At 45.6% G+C, this 23,166-nt stretch overlaps 1 protein-coding gene across 1 annotated transcript in view; it reads right to left on the bottom strand.

Annotated features, from left to right (window-relative positions):
- adamts18 (ADAM metallopeptidase with thrombospondin type 1 motif, 18) overlaps window positions 1-23,166 on the bottom strand; it is a 254,120-nt gene that overhangs the window by 58,570 nt on the left and 172,384 nt on the right. The window contains exons 16-18 of the mRNA XM_078544789.1: window positions 22,579-22,823; window positions 8,504-8,645; window positions 3,534-3,660 (exon numbers count right to left, since the gene is read on the bottom strand). Coding sequence (XP_078400915.1) covers window positions 3,534-3,660; window positions 8,504-8,645; window positions 22,579-22,823 — 514 coding nt within the window. The remainder of the gene's footprint in view (window positions 1-3,533; window positions 3,661-8,503; window positions 8,646-22,578; window positions 22,824-23,166) is intronic.

The following is a 23,166-nucleotide window of genomic DNA, read 5'->3' as shown; positions in this document are numbered from 1 at the left end:
CATAGCCTTTGTGTAACTTATACAGGGAGCTATAGGTTTCAACTTGTCCATCACTTTAAACTACAAAGTGATATTCATACTGCTTAAAATCAGAAATTTGCTCAGGGGAGGTGGCCACAGTAAATGGATTTGTCCAGGCCTGACAAAAATTGAAGCCAAGGAGCTCTTGACATCCCTGTGGAATTCTACAGGAGCGTTTCTGTTCATCCTTTGATGAAATATTATCCATTTGTGGGGCTGTACATTAAAAAGAAAACCCACACCAGACTGACTGTAATCACAATTAACAATTATCTGTGGGTCACGGGTGACAGAGTAAGGAGATTAGATTTCAGGTGCATGTTGAAGTCATTGGTTCAACATAGTGGGATGATGAGAAGAAATGTTTAACCTCAAACCCCAGGAAACATAGGGGCAGGAGTTGGCCATTCAGCCCCTCGAGCCTATTCCATCATTCAATTTGATCTTGGTTGATCTGTACGTCAATACAATTCACCACCTTTGTTCCAGTTACAAAAATCTGTTTATCTCAATCTTGGAAATGTTAATTCCACCCATCCATAGCCTTTTGGGAGAGAATTCTAGATTTCCATTACAATGTGTGTGAAAACATGTTTCCTGATTTCACTCCTAAATGACCTAGTTCTATTTCTGAATTTATTTCCTCGCTCTGGACTCCACCAACAGGGGAAATAGTTTCTCTCTATCTAACCCATCAAATCCTTAAATCATTTTTACCTTCGAGAGCATCACACCCTCATCTATGCTCAAGGGAATGCAAGCCAGGTTTATGCAGCCTGCCTTCATAGATTAACCCTTTTATCCCCGGTATCGTTATATTCTTCATTATTAAAATGTTTAACGCCTCCCTCCTCAGCCAGCATAGCAACCATGGGCACCAAGTTTAAACTCATCCCGAGCAACCAGCATTGCTTTGTTGCCAATGGTATTGTATCCTTATTTGCATAATGTTGCTGGTGGAAAATGCAAAGGATTGGGATGTGGTGGAACTCGTTCCTGAGCAATTATCCACCCCAGGCCTTCCATAAAAAACACGTGCTCTCAAATCAGTAATTTCCAGCCTTCTTCAAGCAAGGAGTCAAAGGTGATAAGCGAATTCATGACATAAACCCATCATCATGAGGGAAGGCAAAACTAATATATTATTAAAGGAGGCCAGACATTCCTTCAAAGAGAAAGAGTGCAATTGGAAGTTGACAATTTCTTCGACGACACAGTTGCTAAGTGGAGCAGCAAATGTGAAACTCAACAACAACTTCATTTTTATTGCACCTGTAATGCAAAACAAACCCCACAAAACAAACTTCACAAGAACATTATTAACCGAAATTTGACACTGAGCCACAGAAGGAAATATCAGACGGATGGTCAAAGGTTTATTCAAGGAGATGGGCTTTAGGGAGCATCATAAAGAGGATTAGGGAAGGAATTCTAGAATTTAGGGCCCAAGGAGCTGAAAACCCAGCTACCAATGGAGGAATGATTAAAGTCAGGGACGTGCAAGATGCCAGAATTGGAGGATCTCAGAGGTCTCAAAGACCATACATACTCGAGAAGCATTAGGTCCCAGTCCTGTTTAGGCTCACACATTAAGAATGATCACCTGGTGAGGGACTCTAACAGCAGACCAACAAGACTCAATGGCCTAAATTTTCTTCTTGATGGTGAAGTCACACCATTGTGACTGCTTCAGCTAGTGGCGGGATATTTCCAGTAGCGGCCAATTAAGAGGCTTAATTGGTCCAGCCAATCAGAGGGCCGGAATCTCAGCAGCTCCACCGCGAGCAGTAGTCACGTGCTGAGGCTTGCAGGAGTGTGGAGAGAGAGAGCACCTCAATGGCAGGGCATCCTCAGTGACAGGTGAGATAGTCTGGGGGATATCAGAGACAGGCAGACGGGTCTTGGTGACTGGGGGAGGGCGAGGGGGAGGAAAACAGAGTGCATTTTGCCACAAGGGCAGCCATTGCTGCTGTGGGTTCTGTCCGTGGATTATGAAGTGCCCATTAAGGAGGGGGCTGCCCCCCTACTCTGGAACCCACTGGCCATTTACCAGGGTTTACTTTTGTTCCAAACCACTGAAGGATTCTTAGATTAAGTTTGGCTGATACCCCCACCCCCCGCACCCCCCAACTCCATTCAGGTTTGTCAGCCGTGGCTCAGTTGGTATTACTCTTGCCTGAGTTATGGGTTCAAATCCCACTCCAGGACTTGAGCCCAACAATCAAGGCTGACACAACAGTGCAGTTCTGATGGAGCCCTGCACTGTTGGAGGTGCTGTCTTTCAGATCAGATTAAACCATGTCTACCTTTTTGGGTGGACATATAAAGATCCTATCCCTAATTCGAAGGAGAGCAGCAGATATATCCCTGGTGTCCTGGCCAGTACTTATCCCTCAATCAACATTACAAAAGAAGATTACTTGTTTTATCACATTGTTATTTTTGTGGGAGTTTGCTGTGTGCGAATATTCTGCCAGGTATCCAAACAGCAGCTGTAGATGATTGGCCGTAAAGCACCTCGAATTGCCTGGTAGACGTGAAAGGTGCTTTATAAATGCGAGTGTTTTTTTCCCCCCATTAAAATAACTTTGCTGTTTTCACAAACTCCCACTCAGGTGAGTTGCACTCCTTTCCATCTGACCCTGGTAGTCTGAGGTAAACCCCAAGCTCTGGCTTTGTCCTTTCACACTAACCAGAGCAGGTTCATTGTGTAACTTTTCACCTCCCGCAGGATTGACATTCTCAGTCTCCCCAGGTGTCCTTGACATCTCAGATTACACCACCTCCTTTCCTGAACACTCTATACCCCTGTAGACTGTATTCATTCACAGTCCCTGGGGTCCGCCATGTTTCTAACATTGTTACCTTGTCTTAGTTCCCCTACTCCAGACTGTTTATCCCTAATGTGACTCGCATTCATATTTATGTATCCTATTGCAGATCACCGAAACAGTGCATTAGCACATCAATAATGCGGCTCTCCTCCATTCAGACAACCAAATCTAGTTAATTAAATTGAAGAAAAACATGGAGAAACCCCATACATTTGACTTCACATGTCGCAACAAATACAAAGACCACCAACCTCGATGCTACTTACACAGAGACCACCTATGCTCTTCAGTGACTACTGAGCTTGAATCATTTCTAACTGAAACTGCATTAGTGTGCAAAGACCAGCGGAAAGACATCTCAAAGATGATCTCCCAGGCCAAGATGTAATGGCTTCACACGTCGGAAGTGCACACCGGGAATTGCAGCCCCTGCCTCGTCCCTGGCTCCCATGTTTTCACATCCATGCAGTGCCAGCCGTGGCTGGAAGGCAGCAATCTCATCAGAGTCAGCACCTTGTGAGTTCCAATCCCATTCCAAAGTCTTCAGCACGTAACCTAGGCTGACACTCAGTGTCAAAACTGACGGAGTGCGGCGCTGTCAGAGGTGCCATCTTTCAATAGACCTTAATTTTAAAACAGAATTCTGGAAATGCTTACGGGTTTATTTGAAATACTTGCCTTGCAGCGCAGGGCTGAGTGTTGCAGGTAATTGATCCGGTCACTGGCCTTGTCTGTGCGAGACAGAAGGTGGAATTGACTTGAATGAGGTGGTCCTGTAGACAATAGGCGGTGCTCACCATTTTTCCTGCAAGAAAGCCAAGCTATTGTTATTGTTTGTGCTAAGTCCAGCTAAAGGCTTCACTGATAGCTTGGAAGCTAATGAAGCAGCTCATGTGGTAGTACCCTACGTACAAGGGCAGCACAGCTCCCAGTCCTGGGCTTTGCTGATCTAACTGTAGAGCAACAATCTGACTTGATATCCCTTGCGACAGGGACAGAAAACAAAAATATCATCCAAGGTTCCTAATTGTCACAAAATCACAGAATGATATAGCACAGAAGGAGGCCATTTGGCCCATCATGACTGTACCATCTCTCTGAAAGCACTATTAGTCGCACTCCCCTGCGCTCTCCCCATAGCCCTGCAAGTTTCCCTTTTGCAGGAATATTTCCAACCATTTTTAGAAAATTATTAAACCTGTTTTCACCATCCTATCAAGCAACGCATTCCAGATCATAGCTCGCCAAGTTAAAAAAAACGGCTCCTCATCTCCCTCGAAACTCTTTTACTAATAGCCTTAAGGCTGTTTCCTCTGGTTACTGACCCTCCTGTCAATGTAAACAGTTTTTACTTATTTAATCTATCAGACTCTTCATAATTTAGAACACTTCTTATTAAATCTCCCCTCAGCCTCCTCTGCTCTAAAGAAAACAATCACAGCTTCTCTAGCCTTTCCACATAACTCAAGCCCATCATCACTGGAATCAGTCTTGCAAAATTCTTGTGCACTCTTTCAAAGGTCTCGACATCCTCCTTTTAGCCTGCCGCCCAGAATCAAACACAACACTTCTGCACTATCCATCATTTATCCATTATCATCATTTTTAAAAAACATTTACTCCTTCCACTGCACTGCAGCAATTCGCCAAGTCTTCTTCAACAGCACCTTCCAAACATGCGACCTTTAGCACCTAGACAAACGAGGGTAAGAGGTGCATTGGAACAGCATCATCTGCAAGTTCCTCGGCAAGTCACAAACTATTCTGACTTGGAACGATTTCATCGTTCCTTCACTGTCGCTGGCTCAAAATCCCGCAACGCCCTTCCTAACAGCACTGTGGGTGCACCCACACCACACCACACGAACTGCAGGGGTTTAAGAAAGCGGTTCACCACCTAACTTCTCAAGGCCAACATGCCAGCGATACGCATGTTTTATAAATGAATACATTTTTAAAAAGGAAAAAGAAATACTCCTCTGTTTCTGTGGGAAGGGCAAATAAGGATCTGGCTACTAGGTGCGTCAACAATGTGCGCACATTTGCGATCGGAAGTTGTTGCTTTGCCCCATTCAAAGATTATTATTCAGAAATTCCTGCTGCAGCGCTGTGCAACAAGAATACCTTTGGCATCAGCTGTGATACCCAACCAAGGAATATTATCTTTCACATGAAGGAAAATTGCACAAACTGCGGGTGTTGTGGGGTGGGGGTGTTAATGTTTGTGAAAGTGGGTTCTAGCATGCTGGACGCCTTCAGAACGCCTGCACAGTGCAGGAAGAGGAATAAAACCCCAGCTACGTCCTAACAGGTGCTTGCCGAGAGACGACTCACCAAGGCTGCAGCCATGTAATTTTACAGGTTAGTAAACCACCTCGCAAATCTTTCTCCACCCCGACCAGTTCAAAATAGGAAGGAAACATTTCACAAGAAAACATCTGTTGCCAGGTTAAAGTTCGATTGTGGGAAGCCTGTTTTTAAAGAGTGTTTTCCTATTCTTGTCAGCTTTGGTTCAATGGGCAACACTCTTGCCTGAGTTAGAAGGCTGTCAGTTCAAGACCCACCCCCACAGACTTTAGCACAAAAATCTAGGCTGATGCTCCAGTGCAATATTGAGTAGGGCGCTGCATTGTTGGAGATGCCATCTCTGAGATGAGACTATAAAACGAGGTCATGTCCGCTTTCTCAGGTGGATGTAAACTACCCCATGGCATTGTGGGATATTACAAAAAGCCATTTGGTCATTGTCACATTACTGTTTGTGGGAGCTTGCTGTCTGCAAATTGGCTGCGGTACTTCCTACACTAGAACAGTGACTACATTTCAAATAAGCACTTAATTGGCTGTAAAGCACTTTGAGACATGCTGCGGCCCTGAGAAGTGCAAGTCTTTTCTTCTAAAGCGGCAGCAACTTCACTCCACACAATGAGACAGCCTACTCATGCATAGGCAAAAGACAAATCAAAACATCGTGTTCAGCACCTAGAGATGGCTCCGAAAACACATCCGAATTGCACCTGTCTTGAAACCCATTTTAATGTTCGGAGCACAGGATCACAGAATTGTTACAGCACAGGGGGCCATTTGGCCCATCGTGTCTGCACCGGTTCTCCAAATGAGTAACTCACCTAGTGCCATTCCCACACACCCGCCCCTCCCTGTAACCCTGCACATTCTTCCTTTTCAGGTAATAGTCTAATTCCCTTTAAGCGCCTTGACTAAACCTGCCTCCACCACTCTCAGGCAGTACATTCCAAACCCTAACCACTAGCTGGGTAAAAAAGTTTCTCCTCATATCACTTTTGCTTCTTTTACCAATTACTTTAAATCTGTTATCTCTCGTTCTTGGTCCTTTCACAAGAGGAAATAGTTTCTCCCTATCCACTCTGTCCATGTCTCCTCTCAACATCCTTTTCTCCAAGGAAAACAGTCCCAACTTCTCCAATCTATCTTCATAACTGAAGTTCCCGATCCCTGGAACCATCCTCGTGAATCTTTTCTGCAACCTGTATAATGCCTTCCTAAAGTGTGCCACCCACATTGGACGCAATACTCTAGCTGAGGCCAGACTTAGACAAATTCAACATAATCTTCTTGCTCTTGTACTCATGCATGGCACAAAATGCAATGGCAAATTTTGGGGCAGATCAAGATCTGCAATCAACTCTACTGGTAGGGCCTCATAAGCAAACAGAAGTACAAGGCAATCATTGTGCATTTTATCCATCTTTTAAATAAGGACTAACAACAAATTGGTGTTAGCCATAGTTCAGCATGTAACTCTCACCTCTGAGTCGGAAGGTTGTGGGTTCAAGTCCCACTCCAGAGACTTAAGCACAAAACCTAGGCCTACATTCTAGTGCGGCGCTGAGGGAGTGCTATGCTATCTAGAGGTGCTGATTTTTCAGAAGAGAAGTTAAACTTGAGACCCTATCTAATCAAGTAGATGTAAAAAGAGTAGAGATGCTCTCTCTGGTATCCTGGCCAATATTTATCTTTCAGCTAACATCACTAAAAGAGATGACCTTGTCAATACCACATTGCTGTTTGTGGTTGCTTAATTATTGACTGCTGCATTTCCCAATTTACAACAGTAACATATAGGAACATAAAGGCAGGGTTAGGCCATTCAAGCCTGTTCTGAAATTCAAATCAATCAGGGCTAACCTGTATCATAAAGCCATATTGGTTCTGAAATCCTGAATACCCTTGCTTAACAAATATCTATGAACTTCAGTTTTGAAATTTTCAATTGATTTACCATTTTTGGGGAACAAGTTATTCAAATTTCTACTATCCTGCATGTTAATAAGTTCTTCCTGACATCACCCCTGAATGGCCAAATCTAATTTCAAAGTTATACTCCCACCAGAGCAAAGAGCGTCTCTCTATCCGACCCTATCAATTTCCTTCCTCATTGTTTTCACGTCAAATAGGTAATCCCTTAATCTTCTATACTCAAGAGAATAGAAGTCAGATCTATGCAGCCTGTCCTCAGACTTAACCCTTTTAAGCTTGCTATCATTCTGGTGAATCTGCACTGCACCCCTTCTGTCTGAGATGCAGTGCCCAGTACTGAATTACCTCGAGTGAACAACACAGAAACAGGCCAGTCAGCCTAAATGGCCCATGCTGGCATTTATGCTCAACGCAAGCCCCTCCCACCCTACACCATCTCATCCTACCTTTCCAGCTCTTTCACCCTCTGACTTATCTAGCTAGCCCTTATCTATGCTGTTAAATACTCCTTGTGGTAGTGGGTTCACTACCATCCTCTAGGTAAGGAAGATTCTCCTGAATCCTCTATTGGATTAATTAGTGAGTGTCTTGTATTCATGACTTCCCATTGGGGAAACACTTTCTCGAAGTCTATCTGATGAACACAGTACCCTGTGCGGATCTATGAGCTTTATGTAACTGGAATATAATTCTCACCTCTTTGCATTCCAGCATCCTTGAGATTAAGGCCAACATTCTATTTTGCCTTTTAAATTATCTGCTGTAGTTGCCTATTTGCTTCGAATGATTTCTGTAAACACTATTATCGTATTACTTTTTGTGGGAGCTTGCTGTGCATAAACTGACTGCTATGTTTTCTACATTACAACAGTGACTGCAGTTCAGAAAGAGCTTCATTGGCTCTGAGGAGCTTTGGGACATCCAGAGGTTGTGAAAGGTGCTGTAGAAGCACAAATTCTTTCTTTAAACATGAAGTGCTAAACGTATAATTAATGTGAGTCCAGTTTGTCCTGAGCCTCACGCTCTGGTGACCCTCAGGACACATCTACAGGGTTTGCTCTGAACTCTACAGTGTCTTACAATGAACCCGTAGAGTCTGATACCTTGTCCGATGGAAACTAAAAACACATGCACGATTAAAACAAAATTAAGATGAAAACCGCTCTTTGCTTCTCGTCGCTGTTGCCGGGCGGTTGTATTAAGCCAGGCCAGTAGTTTTTAAGGCACCGGCAAAAAAAAAAGGAAGCACATACAAGCCTGCTTTTGCTGAGCAGGCCACAGGCTATGAAAAGGACAAAGCCACACTCAGTGCCTTTAACAGAAAATCACCCATTGTCTCTCGCTGTCTCAGGAGGGAAGAAAAGGAGAGTGTTTTTTTTTTAACTCGGATGAACAGGAAAGTTACTCACCTCCTGCACATGATGCTGAGCAACCCGATCGCACGACCACCCAGGTGTAGTTGTGTCTCCGAACAGTGGTCTTGCTTTCATTAACAGCCTTCGGTAACGTGTACTCCCAGGCGATACCTGGATTCTTGCCTTGTAAAAGGATCTGCAGTTTAAGAGTTGGGGGGTGGGAGGAGGCGGGGTTGCGGTGGGGAACAAAGGGACATTGAATAGATTTATTGTCAATTGCTCTCCGCCACACAAAGAAATAGTTCCAAAGTTAAGGGGAGATTTAATAGAGGTGTTCAAAATCATGAACAGTTTCAACAGAGTAGATAAGGAGAGGTTGTTTTAGTGACATGAGGTTCAGTACCCAGAGGGAACAAGTCTAAGGTAATTGATTGAAAAACGAAGAGGCGAGAAGAGAATTTTTAAAAAACACAGAGAGTTGTGACTTGGAATATACTGTATGAAAGGGTTGCTGAAGGAAATTCAATTGGATAAATGCTTGAAGGGGAAAACTTTGCCAGGCTATGGTGAAAGAGCAGGAGTGTGGTTCTAATTGACAAGCGCTTTCAAAGAGTTAGCATAGGCACGATGGGCCGAATGGCCTCCTTTTGTGCTGTAATGTTCTACAAAATCCCCATTTCCTCTTCACAGCTCTGCATTCACAAACAAAAGCATGGGTGAAACGTGGTGCGCCTGGTGGGAAATGGGGTAGGCAACGAGAGGTACAGTAATCTTCATCATGTAGAGAACCCTGCTGTGTCATTCTATCTACAGCAACAGTAGGTTCCTCCTTTCTATGCAAACTCTACAAGAACAACTTATATTTACATAGATAAAAGCAAAAAACTGCGGATGCTGGAAATCCAAAACAAAAATAAAAATACCTGGAAAAACTCAGCAGGTCTGACAGCATCTGCAGAGAGGAACACAGTTAACGTTTCAAGTCCGTATGACTCTTCAACAGAACTGTTCTGTTGAAGAGTCATACGGACTCGAAACATTAACTGTATTCCTCTCCGCAGATGCTGTCAGACCTGCTGAGTTTTTCCAGGTATTTTTATTTTTGTTTTATATTTACATAGCATCTTTAATATAGTTAAACATCCCAAGACATTTCACAGGAGAGATTATCAAACAAAACTCAACACAAAGACACAAAAGGAAATATTAGGACAGGTGACCAGTCATTTGGTCAAAGCGTTATGTTTTAGGGATCGCCTTAAAAGAGGAGAGAGGTGGAGCGGTTTAAGGAGGGAATTCTGAAGCTTAGGATCCAGCAGCTGAAGGCATGGCTGCCACTGAGAGGAGAGAAGAAAATCAGGCATGCACAACATGCCAGATTTCAAGGAGCGGAGAGATCTCTACATGTGTTTACGTGTTTGCTTGTGTGTATATGAGTGAGTGTGAATGTTTGTGTGTCTGTGTGAGTGAGTGTGTGAATGAGTGTGAGTGTATGTGCAAGTCAATAGGAGTGTGTGTCTGTATATGTGTGTGTTTGTGCGTGCGTCTGTGTGAGAGAGTGTGTGTGTGAGAGAGTGAAAGTGCGAGAGAATACGAGTGTGTAAATGCAAATGTGAGAGTGTATGTGTGTGTGTGTGTGAGAGTGTGAGTGTGCATGTATTGATTTTCAACCTGAGACCAAGCACATTGCTTATTCGCTGGTCCATGCTGTGAATTCATGAATGCTAGTCAAAATTGGGCTTCTGTGTTCCAAATGAATTTGGGCAGGTTTTACTCTCTTTCATCGTGGCACTGAGAGTATGTTGTCCCTGTGCCACAGCCTATGGGTAAGTGCAACTTGCCCTCTAACAACCAAGTGGACTTGAGATCATAACAAGTTACTAAAGTGCTGCAGGGCAGAAATGCTACAGATAAATGACTTGGCTTGGGATCTGTGCTTTAGCCACCATGGGGCTGGGAATTTGGCGGTATTCATTCCTGCACTGTGTGTCCTCAGATCCTCAGGTGTCCCCTGTGATTCAGTTGGTAGCACTCCTGAGGGCCCATCTGCCTGCTCAGGTGGATGCAAAAGATGCCATGGCATAATGGCAGGTGAGTTCTCCCTCGTGTTCTGGCCAATATTTATCCCTGGACCAACATCACAGAAACACATTATCTGGTCATTGTCACACTGTTGTTTGTCGGAGTTTGCTGTGTGCAAACTGGCTGCTGTTTATCCTACAACAGTGACTACACTTCAAAAATACTTCATTGGTGAAACGCTCTTTTGAGATGTCCAGTGGTCCTGAAAAGCACTATATAAATGTAAGCCCTTTTTTTCTTTTTCATGTGAAAGTTGTACGGATTGGAGAGTTTTGAATCATAGATTAGTACAGCCCAGAGGAGGCCAATCCTGTTAATCCTACTTCCCCTGTTCTTTCTCCACGTCCATGCAATTTTGTTCTCCTTCTGTTTATCCAATTCCCAGTTTTAATCCAGTGCAGGTCACCAAACACTACAGTTTGGGAAGGCCAGTGTGAAGATATCCGACTGCTGGGCAGTACAGTGCATTAGACGCTGATTTTTCACCTTTGAAATCCAAGCTCAGATCCAACCCAGAATGGAAGACGAGAGTTTCAGTTGCCCCCAAATGCCCGACACAAGACAGTCCCAATCCAGTTCCAGGCGACCATGGGTCTATTGCCAAATTCAGTTTATTAACAATCCCACTACAGCAGGTAGAAAATGACTGCTGCAAGAAATGTCATTGTCGTACAATGTGCTCTAAGGTGAATATTGCTTGGGGAGAGTGGTAACGTTTTGTCCTGTGAGCCCACGTCCACTAGACCCAGTTAGTGAAGGGCCAAAGTCCATTTCAGGTAGGGGTCCTTACAGCCAATAGACAAGAGGAGTCTCTGTCATAGGAAAATAGGAACATAAGAAATAGGAGCAGGACTAGGCCGTTTGGCCCCCTCGGGCCTGCTCCGCCAGTCAACCTTCAACCAGAGATCACAACTGATCTTCCACCTCAGCGCCATTCTCCCACACTATCCCCATAACCCTTGATATCTTTCTCCCAGGAGTGTTGCCTCAATAGCATTTCAGTCTGTGAGCTGGATTTTCAAAATCCAGCAGGATGCAAAGATAAGAGTCTTTGATTGACGACCAGCTGGGCCTTTTCTCTTCCTTGGCCTTTCTTCCATGTATTTTATGTTTCAGAAAGCGAGCTCCAGCTATCTAGCTGCTTAAATTCTTCACTGTCTCAACTGAAAGAATTTACAAACCTAGACTGCTTTCAGGCTCTGACCTGCACCTCACTAGGCCCAAACATTCCAGAGGTTTCTGACCAGTTATCAGCTCTTTCCAAACTTTATGGTTGACATTAAAAAAAGCTTATATCAGCGTCTTCACATCCATGATAAGAGTCTTTAACATCTGCCTTTACATGCCAACGACTGACATTAAACACAAAATGCTGCCCTCTTGACCACAGGATTTTAGTGCAATAAATTTTACAGCTTCCTAAATCCCAATAAACACACACTCTGGTATTGAAATGAGGCAGCTCTATATATTTTTTTCCAAGTGTGCATTCCTGCTGAAGCTACGCTTTGAGACTTTAGCTTAAGGCACAAGTGGAAGACAATGAGACAAACAGCATCCTCGAGAGTAAATAATTTGTTACTCACGTTCAATTATCCCTTCAAGGCAGATCATTACCTTTATCACCAGCTGCATTGGAATTGCTCCATTCCCCCCACCACACCCCCCCAAATCCTTTCGATGTTTCTGATGTAGGCTTCAGGCTCGGGGAGCAGGCTGAGACCCAGCAAAGGGTTCCTGCCCCCAGTCACTATCCAAAGATCCTTGCTGCAAACTGTGTACATACACATACAGGGTGACAGAGCAGCTTGCAACTCGGTTATGGCACTGCCAACCGTATCTACGGTTAGCTTTTGGGAACAGGGACTCAGGGAGAAGCTCCGTTAACCAGGGAGTGGTGAGAGCGCAGAACTTACCTCCGCTTTGTGGAGTGAATCACATAGCTGCATTTAAGGGGAAGCTCGACGTGTGCGTGAGGGAAAAGGCTCGTGCGAACACCGTGATGGCATTGACCAGATGGGCTGAATGGCTTGTTTCTGCGCTGACATTTTATGGGCAGAATATTACGCTCGGCATGCGGGCGCGTGCCCGACATGCCTGAGCATAACATGATGCGCAATGGCGTCAGGCACGTGTCCTGACGCCATTGCACATTCTCGCGATAGGTCATTTGGGGGCGGGCGCCGGAGTCGGCTGCACACCCGTCAATAATTAAAAGTCCTATTAAAGCCATTAACAATCTAATTAAATTCAAATTTACTCTGCCCGTCCAACCTTACGGTTGGCGGGCAGGCGAAAAGGCCAAGCGGCCTTTACATTTTTTGAGGAAACCTCATCCACTGTTTCCTAAAGCAAATAAATATTAAGTAAAAACTTTATCTTTGAATTAAAAACATGCCCCAGCTCACGTGGTAGAGTCACGAGGGGGACGCATTTTATTAAATGTTTATTCTCTTCATTTTTTTTTTGTCACACAGCACTTCAATCTCATGGAGTCAGCTCCGTGCCTCGGGGAGGTGGAAGCGCTCTTTCTCGCGCAGGCGCCAAGTTCGTGCTAGGCCGCCTCGCCCTCCTCCCCGTGAAATCACGGCGCGGAGCCAATCGCGGGCAGCGGTCGGCTTCCCGACTGCCACCCCCCCCCACCACCCACCCTGGACGAGTCCTCTCGCCAAGGGAAAAATCCCGCCCGATGATTTTCACCCTCTTTGCCCCGAACACTGCATAAAACGCCAAATGGTGGTGTAACGGCTACGTCACTGGGTTAGTAATCCAGAGGCCCAGGCTAATATTCTGGGGCCATGGGTTGAAATCCCACCATCTGGTGGAATTTTAATTCATTAATAAAATCTGGAATTGAAAGCCAGCCCATGAAACTACTGAATTGCTGCCAAATTCACCTGGCTCGCTAATGTCCCTTTAGGGAAGGAAATCGGCCATCCTCACCCAGCCTGGCCTACATGTGACTCCAGACCCACAGTGATGCGGTTAACTCTGAAATGACTTAGGGATGGGCAATAAACGCTGGCCCTTGCCAGTGATGCCAACATCCCATGACAGAATTTTAAAAAAAAACACATTCTTGAGATGTGGAAAAACTGTCGAGGCTCACACTTGTTGACCTGAGAAGCTGATGGCGGGGTCCTTCTTCTTGAACTGCTAGTGGTTTGATACACCTGAGTGCTTGCTCAGACACTTCAGAGGGAAAATAAGACACAACCAAGTCGTTCGAGGGCTGAGGTCACTTTATAGGTCAGGCTGGGTAAGAACAGCAGGTTTGCCTACCTGAAGAGCATTTTAATGAACCAGTTGGGATTTTGCAAATATCTGATAGCTTCATGGTCGTTTATGTTGATACCAGCTTTTTATTTTCAGATTTTATTTAAATTGAATCTAAAAACTGAGTAAGATTTGAACTCCTATCCTCTGGAATATTTGCACAGGCCCCTGGATTGCGAGTGCAGTAATGTAACCAATATGCTAGCATTCCCATATGAATTCGCAGCCCAGAACAATGCTCAAAATTGGCCTATTCTTGGGCATTTAATTTTTTTTGAATACATTTAAATTCCCTCATTACAAGGAACGCTTGCAACATTATTCGAGGACTGGGGGCTGCAGACTGTCAAAAACAGCAGACGGATAAGTTATTTTTATTTTGATGATCTTTATGTATTGATCTTCCTAGACGGGGGAAAGGAGTGTATCTGCTGACCTTCAAATATCACGTTGCAAAGTGTCGACAATACAAGAGAAGGAGAAAGAACAATTGTCGAGAACCTGCTCAGAATAGGCCGCTTGATTACTTGGCACTCTAAACTGGAAATTCCGATTGGAATTACTATCAGATGGACACTTCACGTATTTTTCTGTGCACTATTGTAATGAAGGCACTAATGTGAAACGGTTAATGTTAGGCAGAGAAAGAAAGGGGGGAGAGAGGAATGGCCTCTCGAATCGCTAAGAGCTCTTCCACTAATATCATCAACGTTATGGGCAGGGTTTTTCCGGCCCCGACACTGGCGGGCATCACTGCGGGCAAGACGGAAAAATTTGGAGAGCTGTTCAAAGTCAATGGTGTCTGGGCCAGAAAGTCCCGTCCAACGTTTCACCCTTTATCATTAAAACTCCCTTAGCGGCGGAGAATGGATTAGATCCCAAGGGGACCAGGACGTGGGAGGGTCCTCGCACTCAAGGAATAGAGGAGGCTTTTGATGCAGTGCTGATGTAATGGGATAGTTCAAAGTTCAACGGTTTCCATTTTGTGTTTTTTTTTTGAGGCCAAGGATCCCCTCAAATCCACTTCACTCACTGAACCTGACAAGTTCTTTTCGAATTGTTGCTTCTGAGACTCCTGCCCTCTGTATCTAGTAATAGCTGCCTGTAACAAGCACTTGAGACAGGCCTGCAGGGCACACCCATTAAGGCATGTGTTTGGATGCTGCACTCCAGATGGCCTGACAAACGACATCAAACACTGCATCGTACTTGAGAAGCAAGGCACTTGATTGCAGCTTATATCTTGAACACTTGTACAAACATCAGCCCTCTACACAAAGCTCTCCAATTAAGCGACGAACTCTGACAGGACTTGTATTGCTATCACCCCTCTCACAAGTGATACTCAAAGACTATCTTCCAGGGAACAATGAGTTCTGTTTTTTTGAAACTTCATTATTTTTTTGAAATAATGAAGAAGAACACAATCCCCCAAATAGGTCTCTGGTTAAATTCCACACCTCCTGTGAAACTGAGCCATATAAATCAGGAGGATCATAGGTCTGATCGCCAGACTGTCTGTTCTGATGAAGAGTCATGCGGACTCGAAACGTTAACTGTGTTCCTCTCCGCAGATGCTGTCAGACCTGCTGAGTTTTTCCAGCTATTTTTGTTTTTGTTTCAGATTTCCAGCATCCGCAGTATTTTGCTTTTGTCTGGTACTCATAAAGACAAGGTGACTTACTTCACTGATTTCAAATGGAGTTACATTGGGATGCTACATTCATAGAGTCAGAAGGTGGCCCCTCAGCCCATTGCTCAGTAAGGTCTCAACTGTGGCTCAGTTGGTAGCACACTTGCCTCTGAATTACAAGGTGCTAGGTTGAAGCCCCACTCCAGGCTTGAGTATAGAAATCAAGGCTGACGTTTTGACACAGTGTGGACAGAGCATTCCTCTGTCAGAGGTGCCCTCTCTGGGATAAGACGTTAAATGGTGGTCCCATTTGCCTGTCTGGGTAGATATGAAACAGCCCGTGGTACTGTGTGAAGAAGAGCAGGGCAGTTGTCCCTGGTGTCTAGCCCAATGCTTGTCCCTCAATTATCTTCACCAAAAAACAGATTATCTGGCCATTATCACATTGTTGTCTCATTCAGTAAGAAGGCTGGCTGGATATGGACTCTAAATTCAACACAAGAAACAGAGTCCATGTCAGTTCTCTGACGAATATTCCAGTCAGCCCCATTGCGCAGCTAGACCAGGGGAGGAGTGGGTAAATATAAAATCAGTCAGAATGCCTTTCCTGATCAACCATGGGAGGCGTCGCAGTTAAACCCAATCTGGCTGCGAAAGTGAGAACTCTGTTGAAACTCACTGCCTGGGCTCATCCATGCAGGTACTGAAAGACCACATGGAAACACATGGTTCAGCAAAGCTCCACGATAGATGCAGAATCTCTCATAATTATCTCTCACATCCTTTAATATCTGTAATTATCTCTCACATCCTTTAATATCTGTTCTCCAAGCCCAGTGTATTGTTTCACAACTGAAGAATCCCAGGATTCGTATTTTGTCTTTTGATCACGTTTTTTTGTGTCTGCAAACAAGTTTGTAATCGCTTATGTTTCAGAGCCCATAAATTCTTTTGTTTATCCAAGCAAACGTCCCCCTCCCCCCAAGACAAGTTTCACTCTTCAGAGTAAACTAAAAGTAAAATACCGCAGATGCTAGGAATCTGAAATAAAAACAGAAAACGCGGGAAAAGCTCAGCTGGTCTGGCAGTGCCTGTGGAGACAGAGACAGAGTTAACGTTTCGAGTCCGCATGACTCTTCTTCAGAGCTGAAGGACAGTCATACGGACTCGAAACGTTAACTCTGTTTCTCTCTCTCTGCAGATGCTGTCAGACCTGCTGAGTGTGCCAGCAACTTCTGTTCTTATTTCGCTCTTTAAGGTGTCCGCTTCCACCATCCCCCCCAACCCCCATCTGCCCTGCATACACCCAACCCGTTAGCTTCAGCTATCACTTAACTCGCTTACTAAATCCATCTCTGTCCCTTCATGATCTTCTGTTCACTTCTTCAAATACCTCTGAGCTTCATGTCATATATGTGAACATAATTTTCTCTATTTCCAAATCCCCTCCTGGTGTGGCATCAATTCCTGTGGAATTGCTCTTTCGTCACTGCGAGTTCCGTGAATGTAATGTTTCCCCCAACGCTCCGGCTCTTTGCTCCCTACCAGTTTCCCGGCTAGGCTACAAAGATGGCTCCGAGACTGTTTGCCTCAGTTTTACCTAGAATCTCTTGTGTGGAATCTCATCCAATACTTCATTTAAAAATAAAAACAGGGATACAGCATCCTCATCCATTACATCACCTGGTTTCTGCCAAAACACTTTCGCTGGGAGCTAATCATAAATTTCAACTGAATGCAGTCGGTGTACAAAGGGGAAACTTGTCTGCATATTAAAGGCTGTGACACTGTGGAATTAACTGTTCCAGAAGGTTCTAAAGGAAGGATCAATTCTGATTTTTAGAAGAGACACAGCAATATGTTTACAGAGGGAGGGTGCTCTTTATCATAGGAGCAGGAGGAGGCCATTTAGCCCCTTTAGCTTCTCCTGCGATTTCATGAGAATATGACTGATCTGCAACCCAACTCCGTATACATGACTAAAACTAATGATCAGATCGTTATCGCATCACTGTTTAGGGGATCTTGCTGTGTGCAAGCAGACAACTGCTTTTCCTTGCATTACAAAGGCTACACTTCATTGGCTGTAAAGCACTTTGGGACATCCTGAGGTTATGAAAGGCACTAAATAAATGCAAGTTCTTTCTTTTAGGTGTTAAGATAAAGAGCTATTTGTATCAGGACTGATGGCAAAGCTTCACTTTGCTTCCCCATCATTAGCTGCCCCTGACGTAGCTCATGGTGGCTGACCCGGAGGTCACAGTGCAGGGGTCATCGACGGCCTTAGGTTCACATGTCATCGGGCAGTCGGCATCGAAAACGAGCCTTCACCACGAGCTGCTGCCAACTTGAAGATCTTCGAGAGAAAATACATGGATGCAACTCACTGAGGAATCACCTCTGATGGACTGAATGGCCTCCTCCACTGCTGTATGCCCCTAATCTGCAAGGAGAGGAACTGATCACACTGGGACCTCACCAGGTCCTCGTGGGGAGAGCTTTATTTGATTCCATTTTCACATGGTGGGCACTCCAGCTGAATGCAGCAAGATGAATGTGATACTGTTCAGCTCCTCTGACAGAAGCACTGCTATAACCACCCCTAGCATCAAGTATCAGTTCAGGGGCCCAGCTGGGGAAACATAGTCCCCTCTGCATTCCCTTGACTTGAGGTGCTGTCCTTGAGTTCCCCACAGTCATGACAAATGGCTCTTGGTCCTGACACCAAAGTGATATTTATATGTTTATGTCTCGCTCTTAGCGTAACCCTACTCTGGGAGCAGTCAGTGAGGTTAACCTGTAACATCGATTGACAATACTTGGAGAATGGGCCTCATAATTGATGCAGCCCTTTGTCTTCCACCTGTTTCTGCTTTCTTTTACACTATAAACAAACAAGAGAATTGCTTTTTGTCCCTCTGTCATGTCTGTCAAGATGGATAGCACTCTACCCCATTCTGCTGTGGCTGTGTAACTTGAACGTGACTGTCCCATCATTAGTCCCACTGGTGTCACATAGTTAAATCAGAGACTGACTACTGAAAACAGCAAATGCGCTTAGGGTTTAGAAACCTAAGGGACAGGCTTGAAGTCCATGCTGCAGAACAGCATCAAGGTCGAGGAGAGTGAGCTTTTCATTAAACCAGTTATTCAGTGTCACCAAACTTGGATTATAATTTGGACGATACATACTCCAGCTGACACAAAGGTCGGAATATTGCGCACTCGCTGGTGGTGAGCTTGGAGGCAGGAAGTACATTTGTTTGGGTGGGATGGTGGCACACTGGAATCCCACCACCTTCCTGCCTCCGCCAGAATTAAGTTCTGGGCGGGAAGGTCCCTGGGTGACCTCCCTGCCCCGTCACCAATTGAGGCCCTTAAATGGCCAATTAATGGCCAACAAAGAGCCTCATCTCGCCGCCGCTGGTATTAACCCAGCTGCAGGCCGGCCTGTCACTATGCATGACAGGCTGTGTGGCCACTATGTCAGCTCCCGGGGGCACAGGGTGGTCCCTTGATCAAAGGTACTCAGTGCCTGATTGAGGGACTCAATGTTGGAAAGGTTGGGGGTGGGGGAAGAGGGTGGGGGGGGTGGGGGAAGAGGGTGGGGGTGGTGGGGGATGTTGCTAACTCCTTGCTGCTGACTCCGCTGCACCCCTCTCCCTGTGATCCCACCCCATGAAACTTACCCTCACCACCCACCCCAACATTACATTAATGACCTATGGCCTGGGACTCCAGTGCCTATTCTTCCGACAGCAGCCATGGCCTCCCTAGTGGCGCTGCTGAGCACAAGAGCTGCCAGCCTCTGATTGGCCGCAGCTCTCGGTAGGTGAAACCTCCACCCCCGGGGTCTTGATTCCAGGGGAAGGCCTGCTGCTGACCTCCCCATTGCCTGATTGGTGTGTGGTTGGGTGAGCCTCCTTGAAAAGAGGCAGTGTGGGTCCCTCACTGGCTCTCCAGCCGGCAGCCGAGACCCCCGACGCCTCAACAGGATTCTACCCCAAGTCCCGTTCACTCAACACGCCCTGTTCTTGATGTCCTATATTGACTCTCAGTACAGCAATGCCTCAAACTTGAAACGCCTACAACAATTTGACCTCTAAAACCCTCCAAGATTGCGTCACTCTTCCAATTCTAGCCTCTGCAGCATCTCTGATTTCCTTCATCCCATTATCCCGAAGCTTTGGAATTTCCTCTCCAAACATCTCCAGCCAAGGAAGCTGTGTTCATAATGTTGCCAAACAGATTGAGTATCAACTTGTAAGTCCTTCCAACACATACCAATGGCACGTGGTAAGAGTGGGAGAGATTCCGCATCAGCCATGTGATGGGAAGAACGTTGGAGTCTCTACCATCACTATCCATAGCTTCAGGCTACCACATGCATGTAAAAGTATGTTGCCACAGTGACTAGGGCTCCTTGGGGGAGTCAGTTGGCTGGATGGGGGGGTGCAGATCAGACTGGTGCCAATACAAGAACTCAAGAAATAAGACAAGTGGGCCATTCAGCCCTTTGAGCCTCCTCCACCAGTCAACAAGATCATGACCGATCTGCCTGCAGCCTCAACTCTACTCTCTCTCTCTGCCCGCACCCCACCAGCCCCATCTGCCAAGAACGGGGTTCGATCCCAGTTCCAGCTGGGCTGGATTTGGGTGCTGCCTCCTTGCCCTTGTGGTGCAGGTCATGGTGCTGTGGGTTGGACCCAACTAAGGGCAGAGAACTGAAGAAGAAGCAGAACAAATCTCTCCACTTCTCTCTCCTCCTTTATGACACTCCTTAAAACCCACCTCTTTCACCAAGGTTTTGATCACCTGCCTTAATAGCTCTTTATATGGCTGGATGTGAAACTTTTTCTGGTAATAGAGGGAGCCTCCCTGTGGCACCTTGGGGGGTGGTTGGGGAGGGGGGGCGGGGTGTGTTGGGGGAAAGCAGGCATCAGAGCCAGAGATTTCAACCCTCAGAGAGAGGGCCACTTGTAGCAAAGGCTGGATCTGTGGCCCAAATGCTGTCACTGGAGGGGCTCCCCCTGTTGTGCTGAGGAACCTGCCTGCAATGACCCCTCTGAAATTATAATTTAAATTTATGTCTGTGAGGGATCCTCCATATTTAGACACCCTTGCGGTCTCCCACCTGCATCAGCTGCACCCACCTCACCCAGTGTGGCTACTGAGGCTCTCGAGCTCCTGGCCCTCTGATTGGGACAACAGCATCGAGAGCCCTCAAGCCGTCCTTAATAGGACAGTGAGTGTGGAAGCAGCCAATTAGGAGGCCACCTCCAGGAAAATAGCTCTCCCAGTTTGGCTCCAGGCAAGTACGGGCACTGGACCCCCATTTAGTCCCGGCATCAAAGTCCCAATGGCTCTGGCGGTGCAAGCAAGTGGTTCTGGTGATGGATAGGATGTGGGAACTAAGTTCCAGCTCAAGACACCAGGAATGTAACTGGCCTGCTTCACCATAAAAGTACCCTGAGGAAGAGGACAGAGTCATTGATACGATTTATCCTCACCCCACCACCACCCACCCCTCCCCCCAACCCCACCCTCTGCTCCCAGAATTAATAGCTCTTGTTCCACTGCACCGTTTTCTACTTTCCCTTCAGACAATGTACCTAATTTCCAACCACAGAACAAAGGTTTTGAGTCCTCCCCCTTTTAGGACACATTCATTTTACATTTAGAACCTGGATTGAAGCCACCACAGATAGTTGGGATGAAGTTCCCTAATAGGGGCATTGAATTGTGAACCAGACCAGCCAATCCAATGGAAGAAAATGGTATTTTCTTCTTTGAATCTTGATTCCATTGGACAAAAAGAAGGTTCTAATGGAGGACGAGATGCCATAGAAAAGGGAGTTTAATGCTCTTGCCTTTCCAATAATGATCCTCATTGAAGGGATGTACGGGTTAGCAATAGCGTAGAAAAACAAATTGTTCATTATACTACAGATCCATCTTTTAACTAGATTGCCCACTGGGAGCATGGGAACACTGGATTTGCTCTCTATCAAGGAATAGTCTTTTCATCTCTGCAATCTGAATTCCAAAATGAGTCCAGAACTAATGGAGCCAAAGTCTGTCTCTGCCAGAAGACTGGAAAATGGAGGGTATGTCTGTCTGTGTGTCCGTGTGTGTGTGTGTCTGTCTGTGTGCGTGTGTCTGTGTGCACGTCAATGCATGTGTGTCTGTCTGTGTGTGTCTGTGCGTGCGTGTCTCTGTGTGTGTAAGTGTTTGCGCGTGTGTGCGTGCGTCTGTGCATGCGCGTGTGTCTGTGTGTGCGTGTCTCTGTGTGTGTAAGTGTGTGTGTGTGTGCACGCGTGCAAGTGTGTACACAACTGTGTGTGTGCATGCATGCATGTGCATATGCATCTGCACGCATGTGCGTGTGTGTGTGTGTGTGTGTGCACGTGCACAAGAGAACATATAAAGTGTGTTGTCACTGGGAAAATAAGGTCTCCTCTCTTTCACACTGAATTATTTGCTTGCTTTTTCCTACATTGAGAGGTTTGGGTGATACTTTATATGAAATAGCAGTCGGTCTAATAATATCTTTTGCATCAAGATAAGCAACCTGCAAGAAACCGGTTCCCAAAATAAAAAGTAAGCGTTTTATTAACGAAACCCCATCAAATTACTTCTTCATCCTCCATCCCAATCATTTGATGGGACTTTCTTTACCCAATTAAAAATGCTTCAAACACTCACGTCGATATTTTGTAACTCGTTTCATCCAATTAAACATCCCTTTCATCTACCCCATCAAGATGAGGACCCAGCCATTACATCACACTGTCTGGGATTTTCATTTTCATTTCGAAGGCAAAAAAGAAGACCCACAACAGTTCCTTTTCAAAGCCAAGCATCTAATGATGAAAACATTGTATGTGGTATCGACATCACCTTTTCATTCCAACATCTCTGCAGTGATTAAGGGCTCACCGTTTGGACAATTCTATAGTTGGGGAATCTTTCTCAGAATTCAGCGCTGGACTCTAATTAAATGCGACTACATGGGGAGGGGGGCATGATGTCACCAGTCCGACTGAACACTCCAGCATGCTGCCAACCTGTCATGGCTAATTCCACAGCACACACAAGTGATGGGAGTGAACAAGGAGGGAGAAGAAAAGGAGCTTACTTCAAAGGCGAGTGTCTCATTAGTCGGTCCCGCTGAGTACAGGCTCTCTGGTGTGTTAAACGAGCGCCGGTAGTCGAACACAGTTCCTCCAAAGCTGAACTGCCCTGGCCAGTCGACTGTCCAATCCCCAGTCAGGTGGTATTTGCCCTTCAGGTTGTTCACTGCCAAATAACTTGTTGAGATCTCCAGCTCATGCACATGAATGCTGCGAGCCCCAGCAGGTACTGTGACAACAGCGTAGTACTCTGCGAAACCAAAATAGAACAAATATAATTAGAATTTTTTTTTAAAAATGTGTCTGTGGAATACAAAGGGCTGCAAGTTATGCTGCAGCTGTATGGAGTTCTGGTCAGACCTCATCTGGAGTACGGCATTCAGCTCTGGGCACTCTACCTCAGCAAGGATGTATTGGCCCTGGAGAGGGTGCAGTGCAGATTCACCAGAATGATGCCAGGGCTAAAAGGGTTAAATCATGAGGCCAGGTGGTATAGATTAGTCTTGTATTTCCTTACATACGGGGCGAGCTAATTGAGGCGTTTAAGATGATTGAAGGAGTTGATAGGTTGGATCAAGCTATTTCCTCTGGTG

This window comes from Cetorhinus maximus, chromosome 6, assembly GCF_964194155.1.
Source record: "Cetorhinus maximus chromosome 6, sCetMax3.hap1.1, whole genome shotgun sequence".
Taxonomy (NCBI): domain Eukaryota; kingdom Metazoa; phylum Chordata; class Chondrichthyes; order Lamniformes; family Cetorhinidae; genus Cetorhinus; species Cetorhinus maximus.
Note: the sequence above shows the minus strand (reverse complement) of the source record. Positions and strands in the feature narration are given on the sequence as shown.